The 22,316-nt window shown below is 40.9% G+C and overlaps 1 protein-coding gene across 2 annotated transcripts in view; it reads left to right on the top strand.

Annotated features, from left to right (window-relative positions):
- Window positions 1–21,960, top strand: part of PRKAR1B (protein kinase cAMP-dependent type I regulatory subunit beta) — a 114,193-nt gene extending 92,233 nt beyond the window's left edge. For both annotated transcript variants that reach the window (XM_030578842.1, XM_030578843.1), the window contains exons 10-11: window positions 19,992–20,073; window positions 20,476–21,960. In XM_030578842.1, coding sequence (XP_030434702.1) covers window positions 19,992–20,073; window positions 20,476–20,648 — 255 coding nt within the window. In that variant the 3' untranslated portion in view covers window positions 20,649–21,960. The remainder of the gene's footprint in view (window positions 1–19,991; window positions 20,074–20,475) is intronic.
- The last annotated feature ends 356 nt before the right edge of the window (window positions 21,961–22,316 follow it).

Raw genomic sequence — 22,316 nt, 5'->3', positions numbered from 1 at the left:
GGAATAATTCCATATGAGATTCCTGGCACAGTGGTGCAAAACTTTAAGCACCATGCAGCAATTGTTACCATAAAAGAATTATATTTTGGCAAGTGTAACTCATAACAGATGTACAGTTTCTAACAAATAAATTTGCCCTTGTATCATGAACTACCCAACACTAGGAAGGCTTTCTTCATTTGACTTCATATAAAGCAAGTATTTTTAACTACCATTTTAAAGTAGGAGCCTGCTAAGTTAAAACTCCAGTAAAAAAAATGTAAATCTAAATAAAATATCATTCAAATGGGGCCTGATTCAGCTGAGTTCAATTACTACTTTGCCATTAACTTCAGTGGGAGCGGGATAAGGGCCATGGTACCAGGGGAAAGGACTGTTATAGTCATCTGCTATTCAGGCTACTGGAAAAGTTAACAAACAACAGTAGTGAGAGAGGAAGTTGTATTCATATGCTGTTCTGTAAATTCAGCCCAAAACTTGGCTCAGTGGTGCAGTACCTAAAAGAAAGTTTTTCTGATTCAGCTGCCAGAAAATGCTAGGGTCCACAGCTGCAAAGTACTATGCTGCGTCTTTCAGCTCCCACCATTCCCTATATCAGATCCTTTGGATCCACTTGTCATTACCAAGCACCACATGTGGCATAGAGTTATGTCATAGAACTGCCCTGAGTATGCTCAGAATGTCCTCTGAGTTTCAGTTGCATATTGAGAGCTTATCATGTCTGGTTGGTAACTGAGCTGCTGCCATATGCCTGTGGCAGTCCTTAAAGCTTGAAAAGGCTTAAGGAACATATACATACCCACAGAACAAGATGCATCGGGAGAAGATAGTGAAAAGTTTAGGGTGATGCCAAATAATAGTCATGTAGGAAAACTTACTGGAGCTCTTTGCATGGGTTCCCTTCTATCTCCCAACCCTGCTAAGTACTCTTAGGCACAGAAATAAAACTGTGTGCATTATGCAGCTTGACATACAATAAAGTTCAAGGAAAACTGGAGAATATGATATTAGATGTAATAATAAGCAGTTTCATATTGGACGGTAGTTTTAAAATCCAGCATAAAAGTCATCCGTTTAATAGTAGCTTTTGATAAGTAAAAGAGAGATGGGATGATACTGACCTCTTTTGTAAAGCCCTCTGAGATTTACTGATGAAAAGCTCTATATACGAGCGAGGTATTATCATTATTAATTATTATTATTATTATCATCTTACTGGTAAGAAAAGGAGATGATGTCAGGTCTCCTGGTTCGATTCTCAGCTCTGCCAGTAATTCACAGTGTGGACAAAATTGTAACATCCTTGTGTCTCTATCCCTATTTTATAGATCAGAGAATAATAAATCTTACAGCACTTTACAAAAGTGGGTGAAAGATGCTCTTTAAGTACCAAGTATTATTATTACTATGAAAACCAGGCAAATAAGAAATTGCATAATTGCAAGGAAGGTCCTAAATAAGGAATGAACAGAAATGATTTGTCTACCATGTAAAGGCTTTTGAAAATGGATGCATACAGCAGGACACTCGGCAGAACTGATATCTAGAACTGTGCTTGGACGATTGTCTTCAAGCACAACTATAACTATCATGGGGACCATTCCTATTGACTTGGACATTTCAGTCAGGGCCACGGTTTGATGCTCCTGACTGGGCAGGGACATGCTGTGAACAATTGTGATGGCTGAAAAGTGTATGAGATTAGAACTCTGTAGAGTGAAAGCACTGTTTCTGAACACAGCTGTAAACTCTTTGTGCCGACTCCATGTGGTTGCAAACCATCTTCAAACCATGGTTAGATTGAACAAGGTTTGCACTCTGGTTAAAAATGCTAACATGGAGGGACCCTGTATAGTAGGAGTTAAGGGGGACTCAGCACCTTATCATAGAATATGAGGGTTGGAAGGGACCTCAGGAGGTCATCTAGTCCAACCCCCTGCTCAAAGCAGGACCACTCCCCAACTTTTTTTTTTTTTGCCCCAGACTCCTAAAAGGCCCCCTTAAGGATTGAACTCATAACCCTGGGTTAGCAGGCTAATGCTCAAACCACTGAGTGATCCTCTCTCCCTTAAGCCTTGCAGCATTAGGCCTTTTTGTGGTAAATGTAGGCTTGTGTATTATTGCAAAACAGGCTTTTGAAGATTTATGGTGTAAAAGCTGTTTAACCAAAAAAAAAAAAAAAAGGGAAAAAAAGAAAAGAAAAATAATGGTCCAATTGTTTCCTGCTTTAAATTGTTACACTTTGACACTATAACCTGAAAGAGACCCCTTTGGCACATACCCCTGCAACAAGCAGGAGAACTACAAAGTAAACCTCTTCCGTCGGGTTAATGAAGTCACTGCCTTAGGCACACTCCGCTATCACACATGATAATCTCTTTAAAATACAACGTGATTAATTATTAATTAGGAAGATGAATGTTGTCTAGAAAAGGAGTTTCAAAGGCTACAATCAGAACTGCTTAGTGTCACCAGGATTTGGTTGATAGTGAGTATGTTTGTCAAGGGCTGCACAGTACAGCAACTTCTATTATACCTAAAACAATAAATGAAAGAAACCAAAATAACAATAAGTGCCTGAGTTTCCTGGGCTGTAGCTGGTTTAACAACAAAAGAATTATTTTACCCAGAGTCCTTGCAACAAGGGTTGATTCTGTTTCCATCTGGTGTCACCAGTTGAGCTTAGCTATTGCAGCTCACATGGGCTCCAGTTCAGCATTCCATCCCTTCTGTGTTTGTACAGTAAGATCCTGGTCTGTGACCAGCTCTCCTAAGCAATATGCTAATACTACTAATAATACAGGACAGTACTTAAGCATGTGCCTAACTTTAAGCATGTGCTTAAGTCCCTTTGAGGTCAAGCACTTCAAGTTTAGGCATGTGCTTCGTAGTTGCTGTCCTAAATAGAGATTTGATTAAGTACATGCTGCAGTGCTTTGTTGAATTCAGCAGTCCGATCCAGCAATTGATGGGCCCAATCCAGCTGTGGTTGATGACAGTGGGACTCTTTCTATTGAATTCAGTGAGCATTGGATCAGGCCCTATAGTTGTAACCTGGAGTAAATTCTGGCTGTGTGGGAGGATGACCTCTTCTGAAGGATGGAGGCACAAAATAGGTTATAAAATAACCCACCTAGCTCTCTGAACCAGGACCGTGTGGGAAAAGCCTATGCAAACAAGCTTTGCTACTCTTAATTCTCAAGATCATGCCTCCCCACCCACCACCATCATGGAGCAAGAGAAAGAAAGGAGCCACTACTTCTCATCAGCAACACCCTATTTGTGGTAATTGACCAGTGAGTCAATCTAAAGCAGCTGGTAGCTTCTATCCTCTCCCCACCCAGGTCCCAGTGCCAAAGGACCTGAATCACCCCTCTCAGCTGCCACAGCTTCTGGCTTTTCCTCCTTGCTTCCTCTCTTCCCATCTCCTACCTCCACCCCACATATTTACGACTGCTGCGATACAATTGTGTATTTTAAACTCGGCAACAAATCAAAACCTGAGTTGGATCATTTTAACCATTCATTTGCTAAAGATCCTGATTGTGGGCATTTCCCATCTGTTTTACCATGTCAGTTTGTTGTAGGTTTCATTGTTGGTGTATGGTAGAAACCAGGACCCCTGACTTCAAGTTCCATGAATTGCTCTGCACCCTGGGTCTTGACCATAATGTGTAATGGTAAAAATAACATGCAGTGAATGTACTGTTAACGCTGCAGAGAACACCATGGTTTGTCACATAAATAAATGCAAAGCTCTTTAGCTCACAGTCAAAATTATCTCCTGTTGAGCCACTCATTGCTGATAACACATACATCAGCTAGTTGCCTGTAAACTGACTGTGAAAAGAAATGATTTTTTTAAAAAAGAGATAATGTAAAGAGGAGAATAATGTAAAAAACATGTTCACATCTGACACATTATTATAGAAGATATTCCCAGCCAATCTGGCCAATGCAGGGCATTTGTGTCATGTTTCTGGACACAATAATTTTCAGAAAGAGACATTATAACCTAAAATCATTGTTTAAATATTATGTGTGGTACTTTTACTAACACATCCTATCTTAGGTACTTAGCTGTCTTATATGGCCCTTATTACTGAACACATCACAATCTTCAGTGTATTTATCCTCACAACAATGGGCAGTGTTGTTATCCCTCTTATACATATGAGGGACTGAGGCCTGGGGAGACTAAGTGACTTGCCCAAGGTCACACAGGAAGTCCATGTCAGAGCAGAAAATGGAATCCCATCTTCTGTCCCCCGAGCTTGTGCCCTAACTGGTCCATCCTTCCTCCTCCATCTGAAGCTTTACATTTTCAAAAGCTTCATGCACATTTATCAGATTAATCGTAAATTAAGGTTTTCATAAATAGCTAATATGAAGCAAGAGGATTTGGGGGGCTGGTTTTGTTTTTTTTTAAAATAAGACCAATATTTTCAGTGTCGGGTGCCTGAAGTTATGCAACAAAACATAAGTGGGCTATTTTTCAGAGATGCTGACTCACAGCAGCATCCACTGAGGTACTTTATACTTCAAAATTACTGGCTGCAATTTGTAACTTTTTCAAACTATTATTTCCCAAAAATTTTAAGATCCAGATCCTTGGCTACATCTGAGGAGTACGGAGTTCAAAGGGTGTGCTTAATGCCCTTCACCTTGGCATTCCCTTGAACTTGGGGCCAGTTTGGGAATATCCGATCCCCAGGTATAAATTAGAGCAGCTTCATGGGTGCTGTAATTTAAGCTTCCTGTCAATGGTCTCAAAAGACGAAATGCATCAAGGAACTGGTACAGAGGTGGGGTGTCCTGATTGCTCCCACTTGCTCTGATGACCCCCAGTGATAGTATCAAGGTGTGTGTATAGGAGCCTTTATGCTGCTTCTGTGTCACTGAAGGTTATCCTGTGGCTTATGCCTGCTTTATGATCAGATTCCATCCACAGTGCAGCACAAAGCAGCTCTGGAAGATCTAACCCCCAAATACCTAAAAGTAATTTAAAAAACCCAATCTTTCTGCACACTATATGCACAGCACAACAAATTTGCGATGAATTGTCTTAATTCACATCTGGGATGACAGCTTGTATAGAGTGTTCAGTCTCATTCAGCTGTAATTTAAACCATCTGATTCTTAAATCCCTTAAAATTGAGATTTATACTGGAAATACTGACACACCCTTGATGATAATGGCCCTGCCAATTGCCAGTATGGAACACCCTGAAAACTAGGAGGAAAGTTGGTATTGAGATGTAAATCCAATGTTAATTGTTGCCTAGTAACTTGCGTTCCATTGTGAAATGTTGGGTGTTTTTAAGATTCTTTCCTCCATGTACCATGTTTCCCAGGACCATAGGTTTAGTTAGAACATATTCTTTTTTCTTTTTTGGGTACGCTTTGGGCCTGATTCTGCTACCTTTACTCCTCTCAAGTTGTACCTTACTCAAGTCAAGAAATCTCATTGAAATCCCCCCAGTAAAGTATTGCTCAGTATGAGTGAGACTGGCCGAATCAGGCTGTCTGTCTCTGAAGGTTTTCAGGAGGTTGTCAGGATATATGTAAAGGCTTTTGGGGATTGAAGCATTTGCTCACAGACCATTACAAACTATTTACTCGATATGGTCAAGAACATTGTGCTCTGAGTTTTAATCTAAACTACAGGTGCCGACAATCCCAGTAGTACTAGCTCTGTGTTTACCGCACCTGAGTATTGTCTCCTGTAAACATGTAAACAGTATTTGACATATACCTATATAAACAGTATTCAAACTGATGGGAAGGGGGATGTGGGATTTCCCAGACTCTGGAGGAATTCATCTATCTCTCTGGATCCTAAAAGCCATGCCTTGCAGGGATAGCTTTTAGCCCTGGATCATAAAGATACTGTTCAGATGGCTATGGATTTTGCAAGATTTTGTCTACCCCGTAGAGCAGGGCAAGTGGCTTTATAGTGTAAATTTCCATTGGATTTGCAGAATGTACACAGCTTTTGGGTGATGTATTTTACTGTATTCCAGAATTGCAACATTTTATTTTTGAATGCATCAGGTTCAGCAAACTGAAGGTATTGTTAAAAAAAAAAAATCCCCTAAGGAAGCATATCACCAAACCCCATGAGGAGTATTTTATTCCATTCCCACTGCAAATAACTCAACGTTTTGTTTGTTGCTTAGAAGCTCCTGCCCTAGCTGGTTGCAGCTGCTAGCCCAGTTCTGGTCACAGCATTAGTTATGAGACTTTAATTATGATGTCTGTCTCAGACTTTTGCTTGGTCTGGTTACTTCAATATCTACAGAATGTTTTCACAAAGTAGCAGATGGTGGTAGGAGTAACTGGGCCATAAAACAACATTAACAGCTAAAAATGATTTTCCCCAGAAAGGAGTTTGGGAGTGAGGGGAGGGGAATTTAGCACTTCTTTTTTTGTTTTCTCTCTTTTGCATTCAATATTGCCCATTCCGTAGGTGGTGGTATCCTATGCTGTTGGCTCCTGAGACATGATAACTATTAAGGTCAGTCACAAATATGAACAGTTGATGAATAACTCATTATAGAGTCACTTTTATGTTGACTCAGTGGACATTTCCTGGCTTCAGAGAGAGAAAAGATAATGGCAAGCTTTGTAGAAAGAAAGAATCTTTAAAATGCAATATTTTTTTTCTTTTTGACTTTTATTGCCTTGTACACTGCCTTGTCTGAAGGAGGAAAACAGTGCATTGTTGGCAATCATCCACAGCGCTTGGCACAAACGGCCCTTGAAATCTGGCATCAGGATGAGTATTAATTCTGTTGTTTTCCCACAGAAGCTGCAGAATAGTCAAATCCAAGTATCTTTAAGATCATTCCTTAAAAATTGACACCTGGACCTACCTTTACAGTTCGCCTGTTGAAATAGGTAATTTTTCTGCCACCAGTACGATAGAGGGACTGGGTATATTAAAAAAGCAACTAAAACATTAAAACTAGGTAGAGATAAAAAGCATATAGGCCCAGATCCTGAGCTGTGATGGAGCCACTTAGCATCACACCGCCTCCAGGATCTGGGCTAGTGATCTCCAGCTGCCATACTGGCCTTAGGGTTGGCCCAGCAAACCGCTGGCCTAGAATCAGAACGTACAAAGATCACATTTGCATCCTCCTATCTGCACTGCTCTATATGCTTTTTGGCTATAGGTGAAGACCTGAGCAGCAATATTGTGCAGGTATGCATTTATCAGACACCTGTCTGCTGACCCTGATCTTGTTTACAGTGGTGTAAACCACAGTAACATTTCTGAAGTCAGAAGACTATAGGCCCAGTTTCAGAAAGCATTTCCACTGGTTATAAACTTACCCTACTGTAAGGAGTGAGAAATTCTTGGTAAGGAAGATCATCTACTGAGCAGAAGCTTCTTAATTTATGTTTTCACCCAAGTATTTCAGGAGTCTGTACACTTTTTGTATCCATTCTGAGTGACAGAGAATAGTCTGCTCCTTTTGGCAATGTGCCTGGTTTGCAGGTCTCTCTCACACAACAGTTCTCATCCTGCTCCCATTGAAGTTAATAGTAAAACCGGTTGGCTACAATTAGAGCATAATTGGACTCAGTACAGGTTTAATGCTGACTTTCTCACCATTGCAGAGCAAGACTGTCTCTGAGACTGTGATGGGGGTGGACAAGATGATGTAAAAGGTCTATCTCAAATGTACAGTACTATGATTTTAAATAGTAAATGATCAAGACAAAGGCATTTCCTGGTGATTAATGACTGACTGGGTGTAGTCGTGTCTGGGCCTTAACCCTGATCTCTTCTATATCCCTAGGAAATGCCCTGTGGCTCAGTGTTTTTGCTGTTTTAAGCTATTCTTTGTGTGTGATTGATTGTCATTTTTAAAGCACCTTCATAGTTGTGGCTATTTTGGTGCCTGTGTGAAACAGCTTTTGTTCCTCTCTGTCTTGAGGGTGCGGATGTTATTCCTAACTTTATATAAATGATACCCACTTGGTGATGGGAGCTTAGAAGCACATAAAATTTTATGCATGTGTGATATTGCTGGCATACATTACATTGTACCTTGTACAGTACCAGGCATAGTTGGAGAGCTAATGTCTAGTTTGTTTTCCAATGTCCTCTCTAGCTTGTAACATGCGATAGTTACTGAGAATTTTGTGTAAGAATATTGTGCATTAATGTTACCAAGCTTATAGAATGTCAGTACAATTGTATTAACAATATAAAGGCCCCTTCTGAACCATTGTTCTGTCAAGACAAGTGTATGGGAAGCACAGTGCTTCCATTATTACTAGAATGACATCTTTAGAGCTCATTCAAAGATAGGGGAATTTTTAGGACTTTATCCTGCCAGGTGCTGAGTATCTTCAAATCTCTTTGAAATCAGTGGGATTTCAAGGCATTTCTCAGGGTCAGGCCCATAATTGCAAAGCTGCCTGTGTACATACTGCATAAAATAGCTCAACAGTTTTTAAAATGTTGTTAGTAGAGGCTACTGTTAGCAGCTGCCTTTTCTGCGTATTGAGAACTGTAATCTGCAGTCAATCCTAACGTGCCAAGAGAAGAATTCAGTTGATGGACATAGCTCAAAAAGGAAATTTTTTTTATGCAGACTTGGGGCCTGATTCTATAGCCCTTACTCACATAAGTAATCATTATAACAGATAAGTAGTAAAGATGGTGATGAGAGTAATGGTTGCAGAACTGGACTAAAGACAATTGAAATTATAGTTTTTAAATTAAAAAAGAGCTGAATTGGTTTAAATTATTACATTATTATTTTTAAAAATAACATTGAACTTGTCTGAAACATTTGCTGATAGATCGCCGTGGATCTGCTGGATTATCAGACTGTCAATGTTTCTAGTGTGTTTGTTGCCCTAGAAGAGGAACTACAGCTTCTGAATTGCCTTAATTTGAACTGACAGGGTGATTTATACTGTACATTCATTTTGAGAATGATCAAGTAAGGGGGCAAAGGTGATTAAATAAAACCCCTATGGATACTGCATCATACATGTTCTTTGTTCATTTCAGGCCCAAACCAACTTCCATTGAAACCACTGACTGTGCTGTGATTTGAATGGAGCTGATATTTGGCACATGTGCAGTGCTTTTCTGATATTACTCCATAGCATGCTAGTAAATATTCAGTAGCTTGTAATAGCTTAGCAAAGATTTAATCGTAGCACTGTAATGAGGTCTCATGTTTCTGAGAACTGGGGGGAGGCTTACCTTCATGGGGTGAGTGGATTAGCAAGTGTGAAAAAAGCAAGGCTCTGCTGTGCATGGTTAGCAGTTCAAAGTGCAATGGTTTAACAGCAGTAGCAGAGGGAGAGAGACTACAACGGCTACGTGTATCCACACTACAGCACTTACAGCAGTGCAGCGGTAGCACCTGCGGTAGAGACAATCTGAGCCAATGAGAGAGAGCTCTCCCTCATGGCTTAATAGCTCCTGCCTCCACGAGAGGCGGTAGCTATGTTAGCGGGAGAAGCTCTCCCACCAACGTAGAGCTGGCCACACCGGCTGTCCATTACTTATGCCAGTGCAATTTACATTGCCCAGGGGTGTGGAGTATTCACACCCCCTGAGCAACGTAAATTATACCCAAGTAACTTGTGGTGTAGACAAGGTCTAGATTTTTTCCATCTCTCATATGGGCAGGCCACATACTCTTTTCTGATACATGATGCAGAGGGAAGCAAAATGGGTCAGAAAAGCCTTCGAAACTGGGAAGTAGGAGCAACTCCTTTGCTTCATGCTTCCCTTAACAGGATGGAAGAGACCCCCATTGTTTAAATATATATTTACAAGATGAAACTAGGCTAGTTTCTCCAGTTGGTGTGTTTGATCTTTTTCCATTATTACTTCCATGAAAAAGGTGCAGTCAAGCACAAAAAGGGATTCAGGGAGAACTGCACGAGCCAGATAGGAATGTTCAGGATTGTAACCCTGACTGTAAGGACTCAGCTACACACAAAACATGTACCTCTAATTATAGTGGCATAGTTAAAGCAGTACAACCCCCCTAGTGCAGTCACAGTATACCGGTATAAAGATGCTTATGCTGGTATAGCTTATTCCCATAAGGAAAAGGAAGTAAGCTATACTGGTATACAGCAACTTTATCCTGGTGTAACTGCACCCATCCTAGGGGTTGCACCAATTTAACTATTTCAGCAGAAAATCATGCCCTTTAACTGAGATAGTTAAATTGGTACAAAAACTGTACATACACCAGGCCTGAGCTTTCTCGCTTTTCTGGTCTGTGGTCTGCTCTCTGACAGGACTGGTTAGTAATCAGGAAGTGGATGTGTTCCACAGGGGGGCTCCTAAATTCACAAGCAATGACTCTCCCATTCAGAAGCTCCTTTCATGGATCAGTCCATTCAGCGTTAGTGAGATGAAGGGAAGTGAAATAGACAGAACATAAAAAAGGTAATTAAAAAAAACATACAAAGCAAAGTGCAGTCCTAGGTTTTATACCCACTTCCAGATGACAGAACAGAGTGGTGTGCAATGCAGCTGATACTATGCTAGCATTTTGCCTAAAGCCTTGTAGTGTTATTTACCACACCTCCTTGCACTGATAACATAAATCGTATGAACAGAGCAGACTGAATTCATATGATTTACAGAACATTATTTATAATGAGCCTGGGAGTTTTACCCAGTAGAAGCTGAATTGGGCATATGTACACACAGAACCTAAGTTCTTTGTCAAAGGCAAGCAATGAGATACTGTGATTTATTTTCCCGTTAAAGGAAATGGTGCAAGCCCCATCTCACATGAATGAAGATATAAAGAAGGATTTTCAGGATCTGGCGCAAAGTAATGGGAACTTGACCCCGTTACACAGGGCTCATCCTGTAGTAGATTAGTCGTTTCCATAGTTTGGCCAAGTTCAGTATGTTTCCATCTCTAACCCCAAGCACAGGAGACTTCCCTTCTAATACGCTTTCATCAAATTGCAAGAAGCGGGAAGATAGACAAATATTTTAATGACTCATTAAAATTACAGTTCCTACCGACCCATCTAATAATATTTAGTCACCCATGGCTATAATTTATGCCTGACTCGGTTTTTATTATTTGAAAATTCCAGCTCCACATCTCCTTTTTCACCTGTCATCCCAAATAAAACTATATATCGTAGCTTACAGCCTATCCTATTATAACAGTAACATCTCAGCAACTTAGATCTGTGTGAGCCTTCGGATGCTCTCTGCACGGTCAATGATCCTATCTTCATGGAGAACAAGCAGGGGGCTGCCAACCCCCCTGCAGCAGATTAGCCTTCATGGGATGGTTCTGCAGCTGCTTCACATCTAATGAGAAGGAGTCATTTCTTCACCACCTCCCTGAACATCTGCCTAATATGGCCATGCTGCTTGGGCCAGCTGCTGGGCACAGGATTTGTTCTGACTGATCAAATCCTGAGCTCTTTCCCCAGATTTTACTTTGGTAAATGCCCATTGATTTCAATGAAGAAGTAGTGAGCATGAAATTCACAAGCTTAAAGCCCTCTGCATTGCTAACACCTCGTGTTGGAGCTATTAGGGGTTGGTGAACCACTAGAAAGGCACAGAAGGGGGTCTGCTTTACTAAGGGTCCTCCATGCCCACCCTGTGTAGGCTGGCAAGCAAAGTGGTGATGGAGGCAGACACTGTGTGGTTGCAGCCCACATTAATGCAAAGCCATTGACCCTAACATTCAATGCAGGAGCATGGATGGGCTGGCATGGATAGGCTGCAGAGCAGTTTTTCTAGAGGTGCAACTTTACCCCCGGGTGTTGGTTTGGGGTGTGTGTGTGGTTGCTTTCAACTGCTACACTTCCCCAACATAAAACCGGAAGAACTAGGTTTTAAGAAGGTAAAGTGAAATTCACCCTAGTAAAGACTGAGTCAGGAGCCAGGATTACAAGAATATCAGAATGGCCATACTAGGTCAGACCAATGGTCCATCCAGCCCAGTATCCTGTCTTCTGACACTGGCCAATGCCAGGTGCTTCTGAGGGGATGAACAGAACAGGCAATCATTGAGTGATCCTTCCCTGGTTATCCACTCTCAACTTCTGGCAAACAGAGGCTAGGGACACTGAGAGCATGGTGTCGCATCTCTGCCCATCCTGGCTAAGAACCATTGATGGACCCATTCTCCATGAACTTTAGTTGTTTTTTTTTAACCGTATTATAGTTTTGGCCTTTACAACATCCCAAGTTCCATGGGTTGACTGTGCATTGTGTGAAGAAGTACATCCTTTTGTTTGTTTTAAACCGACTGCCTATTAATTTAATTGGGTGACCTCTGGTTCTTGTGTTATGTGAAGGAGTTAATAATACTTTATTCACTTTCTCCACAGCAGTCACAGTTGTATAGACCTCTATCATATCCCCTCTTAGTCATCTCTTTTCCAAGCTGAAAAGTCCCAATCTTTTTCATGTCTCCTGATATAGAAGCTTTGGAGCCTTTTTTAAAAATTGATGTCACGTTAGTTTTCCTGCTATCATCTGGTACAAAAGCTTATTTAAATGCTAGATTACATATCACTGTTAGTAGTTCTGCAATTTCATATTTGAGTTCCTTCAGAATTCTTGAGTGAATATCATCTGTTCCTGGTGACTTATTACTGTTTAATGTATCAATTTGTTCCAAAACCGCCTGTATTGACACCTCAATCTGGAACACTTCCTCAGATTTGTCACCTAAAAAGGATAGCTAAAGTGTGGGAATCTTTCTCACATCCTCTGAGCCGGATTGGGTGGTTACAATGTTGTCTTGCGTCGTGGCATACACACAGGTTCCCAAAGGTTGCAGGAACAAATGGAGAATACAGAAAGTGTTGCATCTGAGGTGACAACAAACCAAAGCAAGAGTGACTTCAGCTTTTTTCCCCCTGTACCAGGACAAGGAAGTTCCTTAACTTGGGGTGGAAAAAAAAATATGAAGATATCCCAATAGCTCACATCAAAGCTACGTACAACAACACCCACATCCAGGTCATCAGTCCTGAGAACTTGCCATTTGCCCGTACGTCCTGTGGCACAGAAGGATTCAGAAATGCCAAGAAGGCCACTGCCATTGCAGCACAGACTGCAGGCATTGCAGCAGCAGCAAAAGCCTGCGGGAAAGGTGTGTCCCATGTGCGAGTGGTGGTGAAAGGTCTGGGCCCTGGGCGTATGTCTGCCATCAAGGGGTTGACCATGGGGGGTTTGGAGGTCATCTCCATCACAGACAATACCCCAATTCCACACAATGGCTGCCGTCCTCGGAAGGCACGAAGACTCTGAGAGGGGAGTGGAAGGAAGACACTGTGTACAGTATCAGTTTGGTGCACTGTGAACTGGTTTTGAATTTTGCCTTTAATGGATCTTGGCAGGATGTGTTCCTTGGAAGCCTTTCCTAGGAGAAACTTAGAGAATGGACACAACCCTGGTCTTTAGCTGAGTGGTTGAAGCAAGCCTGTATTTACTTTCTGAGTAGGAAGCCTCGTCTGTAAAGTTAATAAATTAAAATGTTTTAGTCTTTGAAAAAAAAAATCCTCTGAATTGAAGACCAATGCAAAGAATTAATTTAGCTTCTCCGCAATGGCCTTATCTTCCTTGAGTGCTTGTTTAGTACCTTGATTGTCCAGTGGCCCAATGACTGTTTGGCAGGCTTCCTGCTTCTGTTTTACTTAAAAAAAAAACCCATTAGTTTATGAATCTTTGGCTAGTAGCTTTTCAAATTCTTTTTTGTCCTGCCTAATTATACTTTTACACTGGATTTTTCAGAGTTTATGTTCCTCCAAAAACTGTAACACATTTTAAATAGCCATAAACTATTTTAAACTACCCCAAAATTGCAAACCTTATTCATTAATTTCTCTTCTTTCCTACCTTTATTTTTACAGGTTGTAGCATACCAGTTTGTCTTGCATTGTTCATTACATTGATCATACCTCAGGACCAACATATCTGGAAAGTAAAAACTTTAATGCCAGTGATTTTTAATAAAGATTCTCCCACTATTAATGGGCCTGATCCAAATTCCACTGAGGTTGACAGAAGATCTCCTATTTATATCATCAGACTTTGGATCTGGCCAAATATGAACAGAAATATCAGAATATAAAGATTCTCCCACAATTAATTAGTCTGATCCTCAGCCTGAGCCTATAGATGAGTCATTTTATTCTTACCAACTGACCTACTGAGCCAGAGGGACCACTCGTGTGAGTAAAGTAACCCAGGTGTGTAAGAATGTGAAAGATGAGGCCCTATCAATGATACTGGGGTGCCTTGATCCCAGATGGATAATATGTGTGTTTAACTTTCTGGGATGTCTAATACATCCATATGGTCAGATAGTAAAACATCTATCAAAAACTCATTACATTGGAGAGGAGGGAAGCTCATGGATTATAAAATTTAATTTACCTTTTACATCTTAAATTATGGTGCCATATCTAAGTTATAAATTTTTTCAAAGCAAATTGCTGGTGCATCTGAAAGGCATTCATAAATATTTCTCACTGCTGCCACAGAACTGTTACAGAGGAAGGAACTTGGTGTGTGGGGTGACAATGGTGGATGATGATGGCACATTGCTTTGAGAACTGCTACTCCTGTTGTTTTTGCAATAAGATGCCTGTATTTACTTGGAGGAAAGGAGAGGAGGTTACTGATATCAGTTACTGGGAAGACAGAGACCCCTCAGTTCCTGAATGAGAAAATTCCTAGATCCACTAAAGATTTATCATTTCACTCCCAAACTTCTGCTAGTGAGGAGACATGCCTATCTGCTTTCAGTTTCATATAATCACAAAATACTGATTTATTAAATGGTGTCAAATGTCTTCCTGCTGCCTACAATGTATACTCTACAATGGAGGAGGCTGAAATAAATATCAGTGTACAAGATGCCGTTTTAAACTGAACAGCATTAAAGGGCTTTATCCTGCAAAACTTTGGTCAAGTGAGTTGTCCCGTGGAGCCCAATCCTGCAAACTGTTACTTAAAGGGAAGTGTTTGCCCATTGAGATCAAATGCTTTGGGGGAGGAGAGGGCACACAGGTTCTCTGAACACGCCTCATGAAATGCTTCTGCATCCCAGGATTGGGACAAATGCCACCGTTCATGCAACTGAGGACTTCTGTTGGGAGTCAGGGGTTGCAAGGCTAGGCACAATGGATGTAGACAACTGAGAAATCATACTGTGAACATCTGAAAAGTAAGCTAAAATGAATTATGTCTGTGAAACCTTGGGGTGGAGGTGGAAACTGGGGAGACTAATACCTAATTAGTTTTGGTATTATTGACTTAATTTACAATAACTTATGGAAAAAAAGGGTTGTGGGTTTTTTATGATTTATTTTATTTCTTCTTTGGGCTTGTTATACATGTACAATTAGACTCTCCTCTATGTCAGAGCAGAATGGGTTCCTGGTGACAAAAGCTACTGCAATATTTATCCCTAATGCAAAATGGAGGTGTTATGGATGGATAATTATAAACACCCTCTTCTTTTAACCATAATGTGGGCTGTTTTCCTGGACAGACACTACTCGAAAGATGTATGTGTGGAATGTGCAGCTATTGCAAAAAGAGACAAATCAGGGTCTTACATCTGGGTGCTGCTGTCAGGGTTTCAGGAAACTTCTTTGACTCTATTATAGAGCTGTTTTTGCTGAGCAGCGGGAAGAGTGCATGTGACTGTTAAAACAAGAGTGGAAAAATATGTATCTGGAATATGCTTTATCCTGCCAAGCTGAGTGTTTATTGTGGAGCCCAGACACATCTCTGCTTCTCCAGCAGATATCACAGTGTTTCTAAAAAGGCAGACTTCAATGGAACGGTGGAAGCAATTGCTTCAGAAAACTCTGACTTATTGAACTTTTATATCACGTGGCCCCTATCAAAAATATTAACAATATTAAAAGAGGCCCGTAAAAGGTGATACCAGGGGAGATAAAAGTAGTTCTGCTTGGTATTGTAATTACCTCAGGATGGGCAGTAGGGAACTTTAATCTGGAGGGTCAGTACTCTTCTCATTTTGTTTATCAGGTTTTCATTTGTCATAAATGTTGAAAAAAGTACAGTGGAAAAGAGAATGGAGACAGATTTCAGATAAATGCTTTGGTGGAGGAGTGAGGGGTTGCCACTTTTCAGGTTGGGACGTGGGTTGAAATAATGAGAGGAGCACAGGGGCTGGAAATCATCTTGGAAGCTGATCTTGCAGGCTTTGCACAGCAAATTGGGTGCTAACGGAATGCAGACATGGGGGCCAGTGGGCTGCAACTGATCTGGAGCTTAGTGAGAGAGGGGTTATTCTATTCCCATTAGTTACTCTGGAGAGCAAAGCATTCTGTGCGTATGTGTGTGCACACACTCAAACACACACACAGATGTGCACTTTGTGAGAACTACTGTAGTCAGTGTGGTGAAAAAAACATCAGGACACTCACTGCATTTCCAGCCTTTTACAAGTTGACTTGAAAGGCTTGGAATACAGCAGCTTTGGATAAACAGTTTAGTTATATCAAAGATAAAGAATTTTTGCTGGAAATTGACAATTCAGCAGATCACTTTAGTATATTTAGTCCTCCTGGCCAGTTACTTTGATGGGTGTCCCTAAATTTGCTGCCGACAGTTTTATGTGCACGGCTGTGTTTTGACAGGCAAAAAAATAGTTGTAAGCCTAGCTTATTTAAAAACAGTATGGACACTGATCCTTCAAGCTCTTGCGCATGTCAGTTTCCCTTCCTCAGGGGAGAAGTGTCTATAGCATGTTTGTGAATTTCATGTCTTTGCCACTTCTGCTCTTTAGGGGTGATGTCCTGGCCCTGTTGAAGCCAATGAGAGTTTTGCCATTGACTTCACTGGGGGCCAGGATTTTACCCGTAGAGCTTATTCTTTTTTGAAAGACTGTTGAAGCAAGCATTTGACATGGTAAATTGTGATGCCCAAGAGAACATGTTGACAGTGCTATATAGTCGTTTATACTAAGCACATGTTACTGGTAAGGAAGCAACAGGGGAGATCATAACTTTTAATGTGCCGGCTTAATCTGATAAATGACAAACAGCAACAGATGCTGGGGACTTGTGAAATAATGCTCAAACCTTATTTAATATTTACATGCGGTTCCTGGCATGATTAGAAACAAGATTTGCCTTCAGATTTGTGCACTGTGTAAAGGCTAAGGTTATAAATTAACCTAGTGAATAGCCCACTATTTAAGAAGTGTATGAGCTTTTAAAGAAGAAATCTATTGTGAAATAAGGCATGATGCAAGAAAACTATGTGTGACATTTCCTTATCTATGTAGCACTTGTTTGGAGGAAGGCAAATTATGACAAGCTTTTACATAACACTGAATATTCCATTGCTGTTTGTTGTTACTGTGCCGTCCTACCCTGGTAAAACAAAGCTCAGTAGTTAACTAGCCATATATTTCTGTTCCGATTTGTAATCCACTGGAAAAAACCACAAGGACTAAGGCCCAGTCCAGTAAGGCAGTGGTCCCTAACCATTTTTGTGGCCAGTAGCACATTCATGTTTTCAGAAGTGTGTGGCAGGCACCAACAATTTTTCAAGGTTTATTTTGTATTTGTACATTAAATAATATGAAAAACATCATATTTAATATAACATAATATATGAATCCAGAGAGAAGAGAGAAGCCGGAGAGAAGCCGGAGAGAAGCCGTGAGGACAGAGAACACCGTCGCCTGCAGCCCTGGAGTTCTCTGTCCCTGGCAGGTGCCGGGCTGCAGCTTCTCTCTGGCTTAAGCCACGGCCCTGCACCTGCCAGGGACTGAGAACACCGACGCCCATAGCCTGCAGCCCTGGAGTTCTCTGTCCCCAGCGGACGCGGGGCCGCGGCTTGTCTCCCCTTCTGGGCAGTAGGTGGGCCCTGCACCTGCTGGGAACAGAGAACACCATGATCGCAGCCTGAGTTTTCTGTCCCAAGCAGGCATGGGGCCACGGCTTCTCTTGCCTGCTGGGCACTAGGCGGGCACACATAAATGCCCCGGCGGGTGCCATGGTGCCCACAGGCACCATGTTGGGGAACACTTCTGTAAGGTGTTCTGTGCCCTCAACTCCCATTGAAGCCAATGGGAATTGAGGGTGCTCAGTAGCTTGTCTGATCAGACCCTAAATCCGGCCCCGTGGTAGCTTAAAGAGCCACTTCCCTCAATGAAAGCAAGGAACTGCTGGCAGAACTGCAGGGAGCTGGCTAGCGGGCTGTCTGGGTGTGGGACTAGTCTGCAGTTTTGGGTTGTCTGCATCCCAAGAGCCAACATGCAACTAGGTTACACTCAGCAATAAGCACTAATCAGGCTATTGATCGAAGTAGCGGCAAAATGTGTTCACACGTGGTGCCTGTAGATCCTCCCCAGCTGGCAGAATCCCACTAGTACAAGATACAGCAGACAGCGTGTCTGCTCCCCTTTCCCAGCCTGGCTAGGGCAGGATTTGGCTTCAAGTATTATTTTTCCAAAAGTGAAAACACAAACCTATTTATTCATGCCCAATCCTGTTATAATAAGGCCCATTGTTGTCTGTTGGGGGTGATTTGGAAAGGATGGAAAAGTTGCAGTTTCAGATCAATCATATATTATGGATGCTCCACACTTAGATTACAAAGCATCCTTTTCCCCCTGCACTGTCCTTACAGTATCATCATCATCATTTTTGTCTCAACTAATTGTGTCTCTGGGTCATTTATCAATTTTTAATTTTTTTTATCAAATTCAATTGAAAATAAATATAATTCCTCTTTGCCTTATCCTTTTGTGTTGTATTTTTATAGCACAGACTTGAATGGTCCTTTGTCAATCCTTTTTTGTTATGGCAAAAGAATAGGTGGCTTGAAGCCAGAGATGTCCTCTTTATTTCATCTATGAAAACTTTGTGGTGTGCATTGAAAATATTATGAGATTTCCTTCAAGGGAGGGTATTTATATATGTCAAGAACCTCTTTGAAGCCTTGTCTGTGCTACAGATTGTAACCGTGTTTTAACATGGGTTAACTAACAGGCGTTAACTAGCACAATTGTTGATTGTACTGTAGACAAGGAACAATGTTTATTTGACATGTTTATCCCTAGGGCTATTATGATTATACAATTACAAACTGTTGTGTAGACAAGCCTTGAGACTAGAATCTGGTATCATTAAACCTAGCCTCTGAGAGGAATATTGTATGATATGGGATTTTGGGAGATGGATGTTCCATTTAAAATGCTCCCCTTTAGCCAAATTTTATTAAAATGTGTAATTCATCAGATAATTGGATGATTTATGGGATTGCTAATGTGGTATGGAGATTTTCACGTCTTAAATTTCCAGCTCATATGTATCCTAGGTTAGATGAAGCATTGTTACAACATGATCGGTGTTTGATGGGTTCATGTGAAAGGAGTTTGGTGGACCTAGTTCAGCTTTGCAGGTAGCACAGTTGGTCCCCTTGTTGACAATCTCAGCAGAGATCCAATGACTGAACAAGCATGAGGACTGAAATGCTGTCCTTCGGGGCAATGTATGGGACGCTTATTCTCTTGCTGCCTGTGATGTAAATATTCTGAGAATGTTCGCCTTCAAGTGTGTCAGTCCAGCCCCTTTCACAAGGCCCTGCATTCATTCAAAACACATTTTTGAATAGTAAATTGTATATTTATGCAAGTCACTGTTGTAGTGTTTAAGGACAGAACTACAGGATCCGATCTTGCTTCTAATGATTTCAGTAAGAGCTCCACATGTACAATAGCTGCACTCGTAAAAGTGTATCCAGCCGTGCAGTATTACTGAATTTTTTCTGCTTTGTTACTTCCATTAAAATTTGAGTAATGTAGACTGAGCTTGCCATCTCTTTCTGCCCAGTAGTCTAAGAACATGGCTGATGCACTGCCAAAGGAAATACTCCGGATTTAAGTTTTTTACAAGCATAGTATGCTGTATTCAAGTGAAGGGATACAACTGTTCAAGTTTTTAATTATGTTTTCTAGGGCACAGCTTCTGTTCTTCAGCGCAGATCTGATAATGAGGAGTATGTAGAAGTTGGAAGACTTGGTCCGTCGGATTATTTTGGTAAGAAAAATTCATCATAATAAAATAAAACATTGTTTGGAAAGACATGTGGAAGATAATTAGTCTCTTTCAAAATTAGTTTTATATGCTTCAGTCAACAACAGGGATATATAGGGTCAGATTCTGCTCTCAGCTGTCCTGGTGGATATCTTGAGTAACTTCACCAAAGACTGTGTTATTCCTGGATCTGCACCAGTGTGAATGAGAATCGTTAAAACATTATGAGTGTTAAACTTCTGAGTAATTTTAAATGGCACAAGCATGTATAATACAACAGTATCTGCAACCAAATTATGTAAAGTGTCTATCAAGATCTTTGTTAAGGTATGCATGATATCGCTAATGCACACTGGAGCATTAGAAACAGAGACTATGTGACAGTATATTTATTCCTGCTTCCAGGTGAGATAGCACTGTTGCTCAATCGTCCCAGGGCAGCCACTGTAGTGGCACGTGGGCCACTGAAGTGTGTAAAGCTGGATCGTCCTCGCTTTGAACGAGTGCTTGGTCCTTGTTCTGAAATCCTGAAGAGAAACATTCAAAGATACAACAGTTTCATTTCTCTTACTGTCTAAGCTATTCCACTGGGAATGCTGCCTTTGTGTGACCCTGTGCACTTAAATTTGACCTGTGCAGCTCAATAGCTGTATGAAGAGAAAAAAAGTGTGCATTTAATGTGTCTTTTTCTGTCTATGTCTGATGCACTGGATATAAAGTCAGATGTTATGTATCATTAAAGTAGGACGAAAACCATTTGGATAAGACTAGCTGTTAGGATTGTTTATGAATGGCTAGGTTTTCGGCTTCCAGGTAAGATTGCTATGTGTTACCCTGTAAAATACTTTCATTGTGCATTTTAGCAACTTAAAAATACATCTGAGTCTCTATTTCTCCATTTATTTTAGCTCAGTCTCCTGAAAGTTAATCCTATCCATCTTTTGTCAAACTTTTTTAATGAATATACATCCCCCTCTGCCCTTCAGTTCAAAATGCTTTTCACTTGTTACGGGAAGTTTACAAAACACCACATGACAAAGGACAGTTGCACAATTTGAGGGGGATGGCAAGAGGAAGATTTTGATCATTCCAATACTCCAATAAAGAGTAGAACTTTGGATCATTTTGTCTGTTAAACCTACTGGGCCAGATTTGTCCTTGATGCAAATTCTTTGAAGGCAGTGGAGTTACACCAGGGATAAATTTGGCCATGCTCCAATTCAATTTTGAAAGTGAAGATTTCAAGGTGTTCGGGAGATTTTTTTGTAAGCATTTAAGTGTAGCCATTCATTCCCAAAGTGGGCTGCCCTGAGTCTTTTTAACTAAGAGCCTGAGCCAAAGACCACTGATGTCAATAGGAGCTTTTCCATTGACTTTAGTTGGCTTTGGATCAGGTCTTAAGACTTTTGAAGCATCATCCTATACACCAGAATAATCAGCAGCAGCTTTTTCTGAATAGTATATAAAAAGCTTGAGCAATCATGCTAGAAAGCACATCAAAGATATTCAACGGCAGTTTGGAATGAAAATATTTTACATACAGGCCATTTACTGCAGTTAAAATACCTTTGCTTTTGTATATGATCGAGGTGTTTTGAAAGCCAGACATATACTTTCAAAGGAATCATCCCTGAATATACTATGTTGCCTCTCGTCAAAAAGACGAGCGCTGTGCAAGAGACTAGTCAGGCCCTGATCGTGCAATGAACGGCATGTGCTTGGGCCCCTGCCCCTGGGCACAGCCCCACTGACTTTGTTGTGGCTCTGCACAGGCACAAGAACCCTCTTGTGTAGGGCTTTCTGCAGAACCAGACCTTAACCTGCTGTGCAGCTAGGGTGACCAGATAGCAAGTGTGAAAAATTGGGACGGGGTTCGTGGGTAATAGGAACCTATATAAGAAAAAGACCCAAAAATTGGGACAGTCCCTATAAAATCAGGACATTTGGTCACCCTATGTGCAACCCTCCAAGATTTGAACATTTTAAATCATTCCTTTGGGGAATTTTTCCATTGGAAGAAGACTCAGTTTGATCACTGTAGCAAAGTATGCATCCAACTACCGTAAATACACCTTTTGATGATGGTAAAGCCATATTTCTCTGTTTATTAAAGCATCCTCCTATTTGATGACAGTAAGAATTTTTAATATCTTTCCTTCCTTATATGCCGAAATTACAGATTAAACAAGGCAAACAGAACCTTTTTTAAATTAAAGGGGCTAGTCAAGAACATGACTAAATTAACT

The sequence above is a fragment of the Gopherus evgoodei genome, chromosome 10 (assembly GCF_007399415.2).
Source record: "Gopherus evgoodei ecotype Sinaloan lineage chromosome 10, rGopEvg1_v1.p, whole genome shotgun sequence".
Classification (NCBI taxonomy): Eukaryota; Metazoa; Chordata; order Testudines; family Testudinidae; genus Gopherus; species Gopherus evgoodei.
This window is presented reverse-complemented; position numbering and strand designations above follow the sequence as displayed.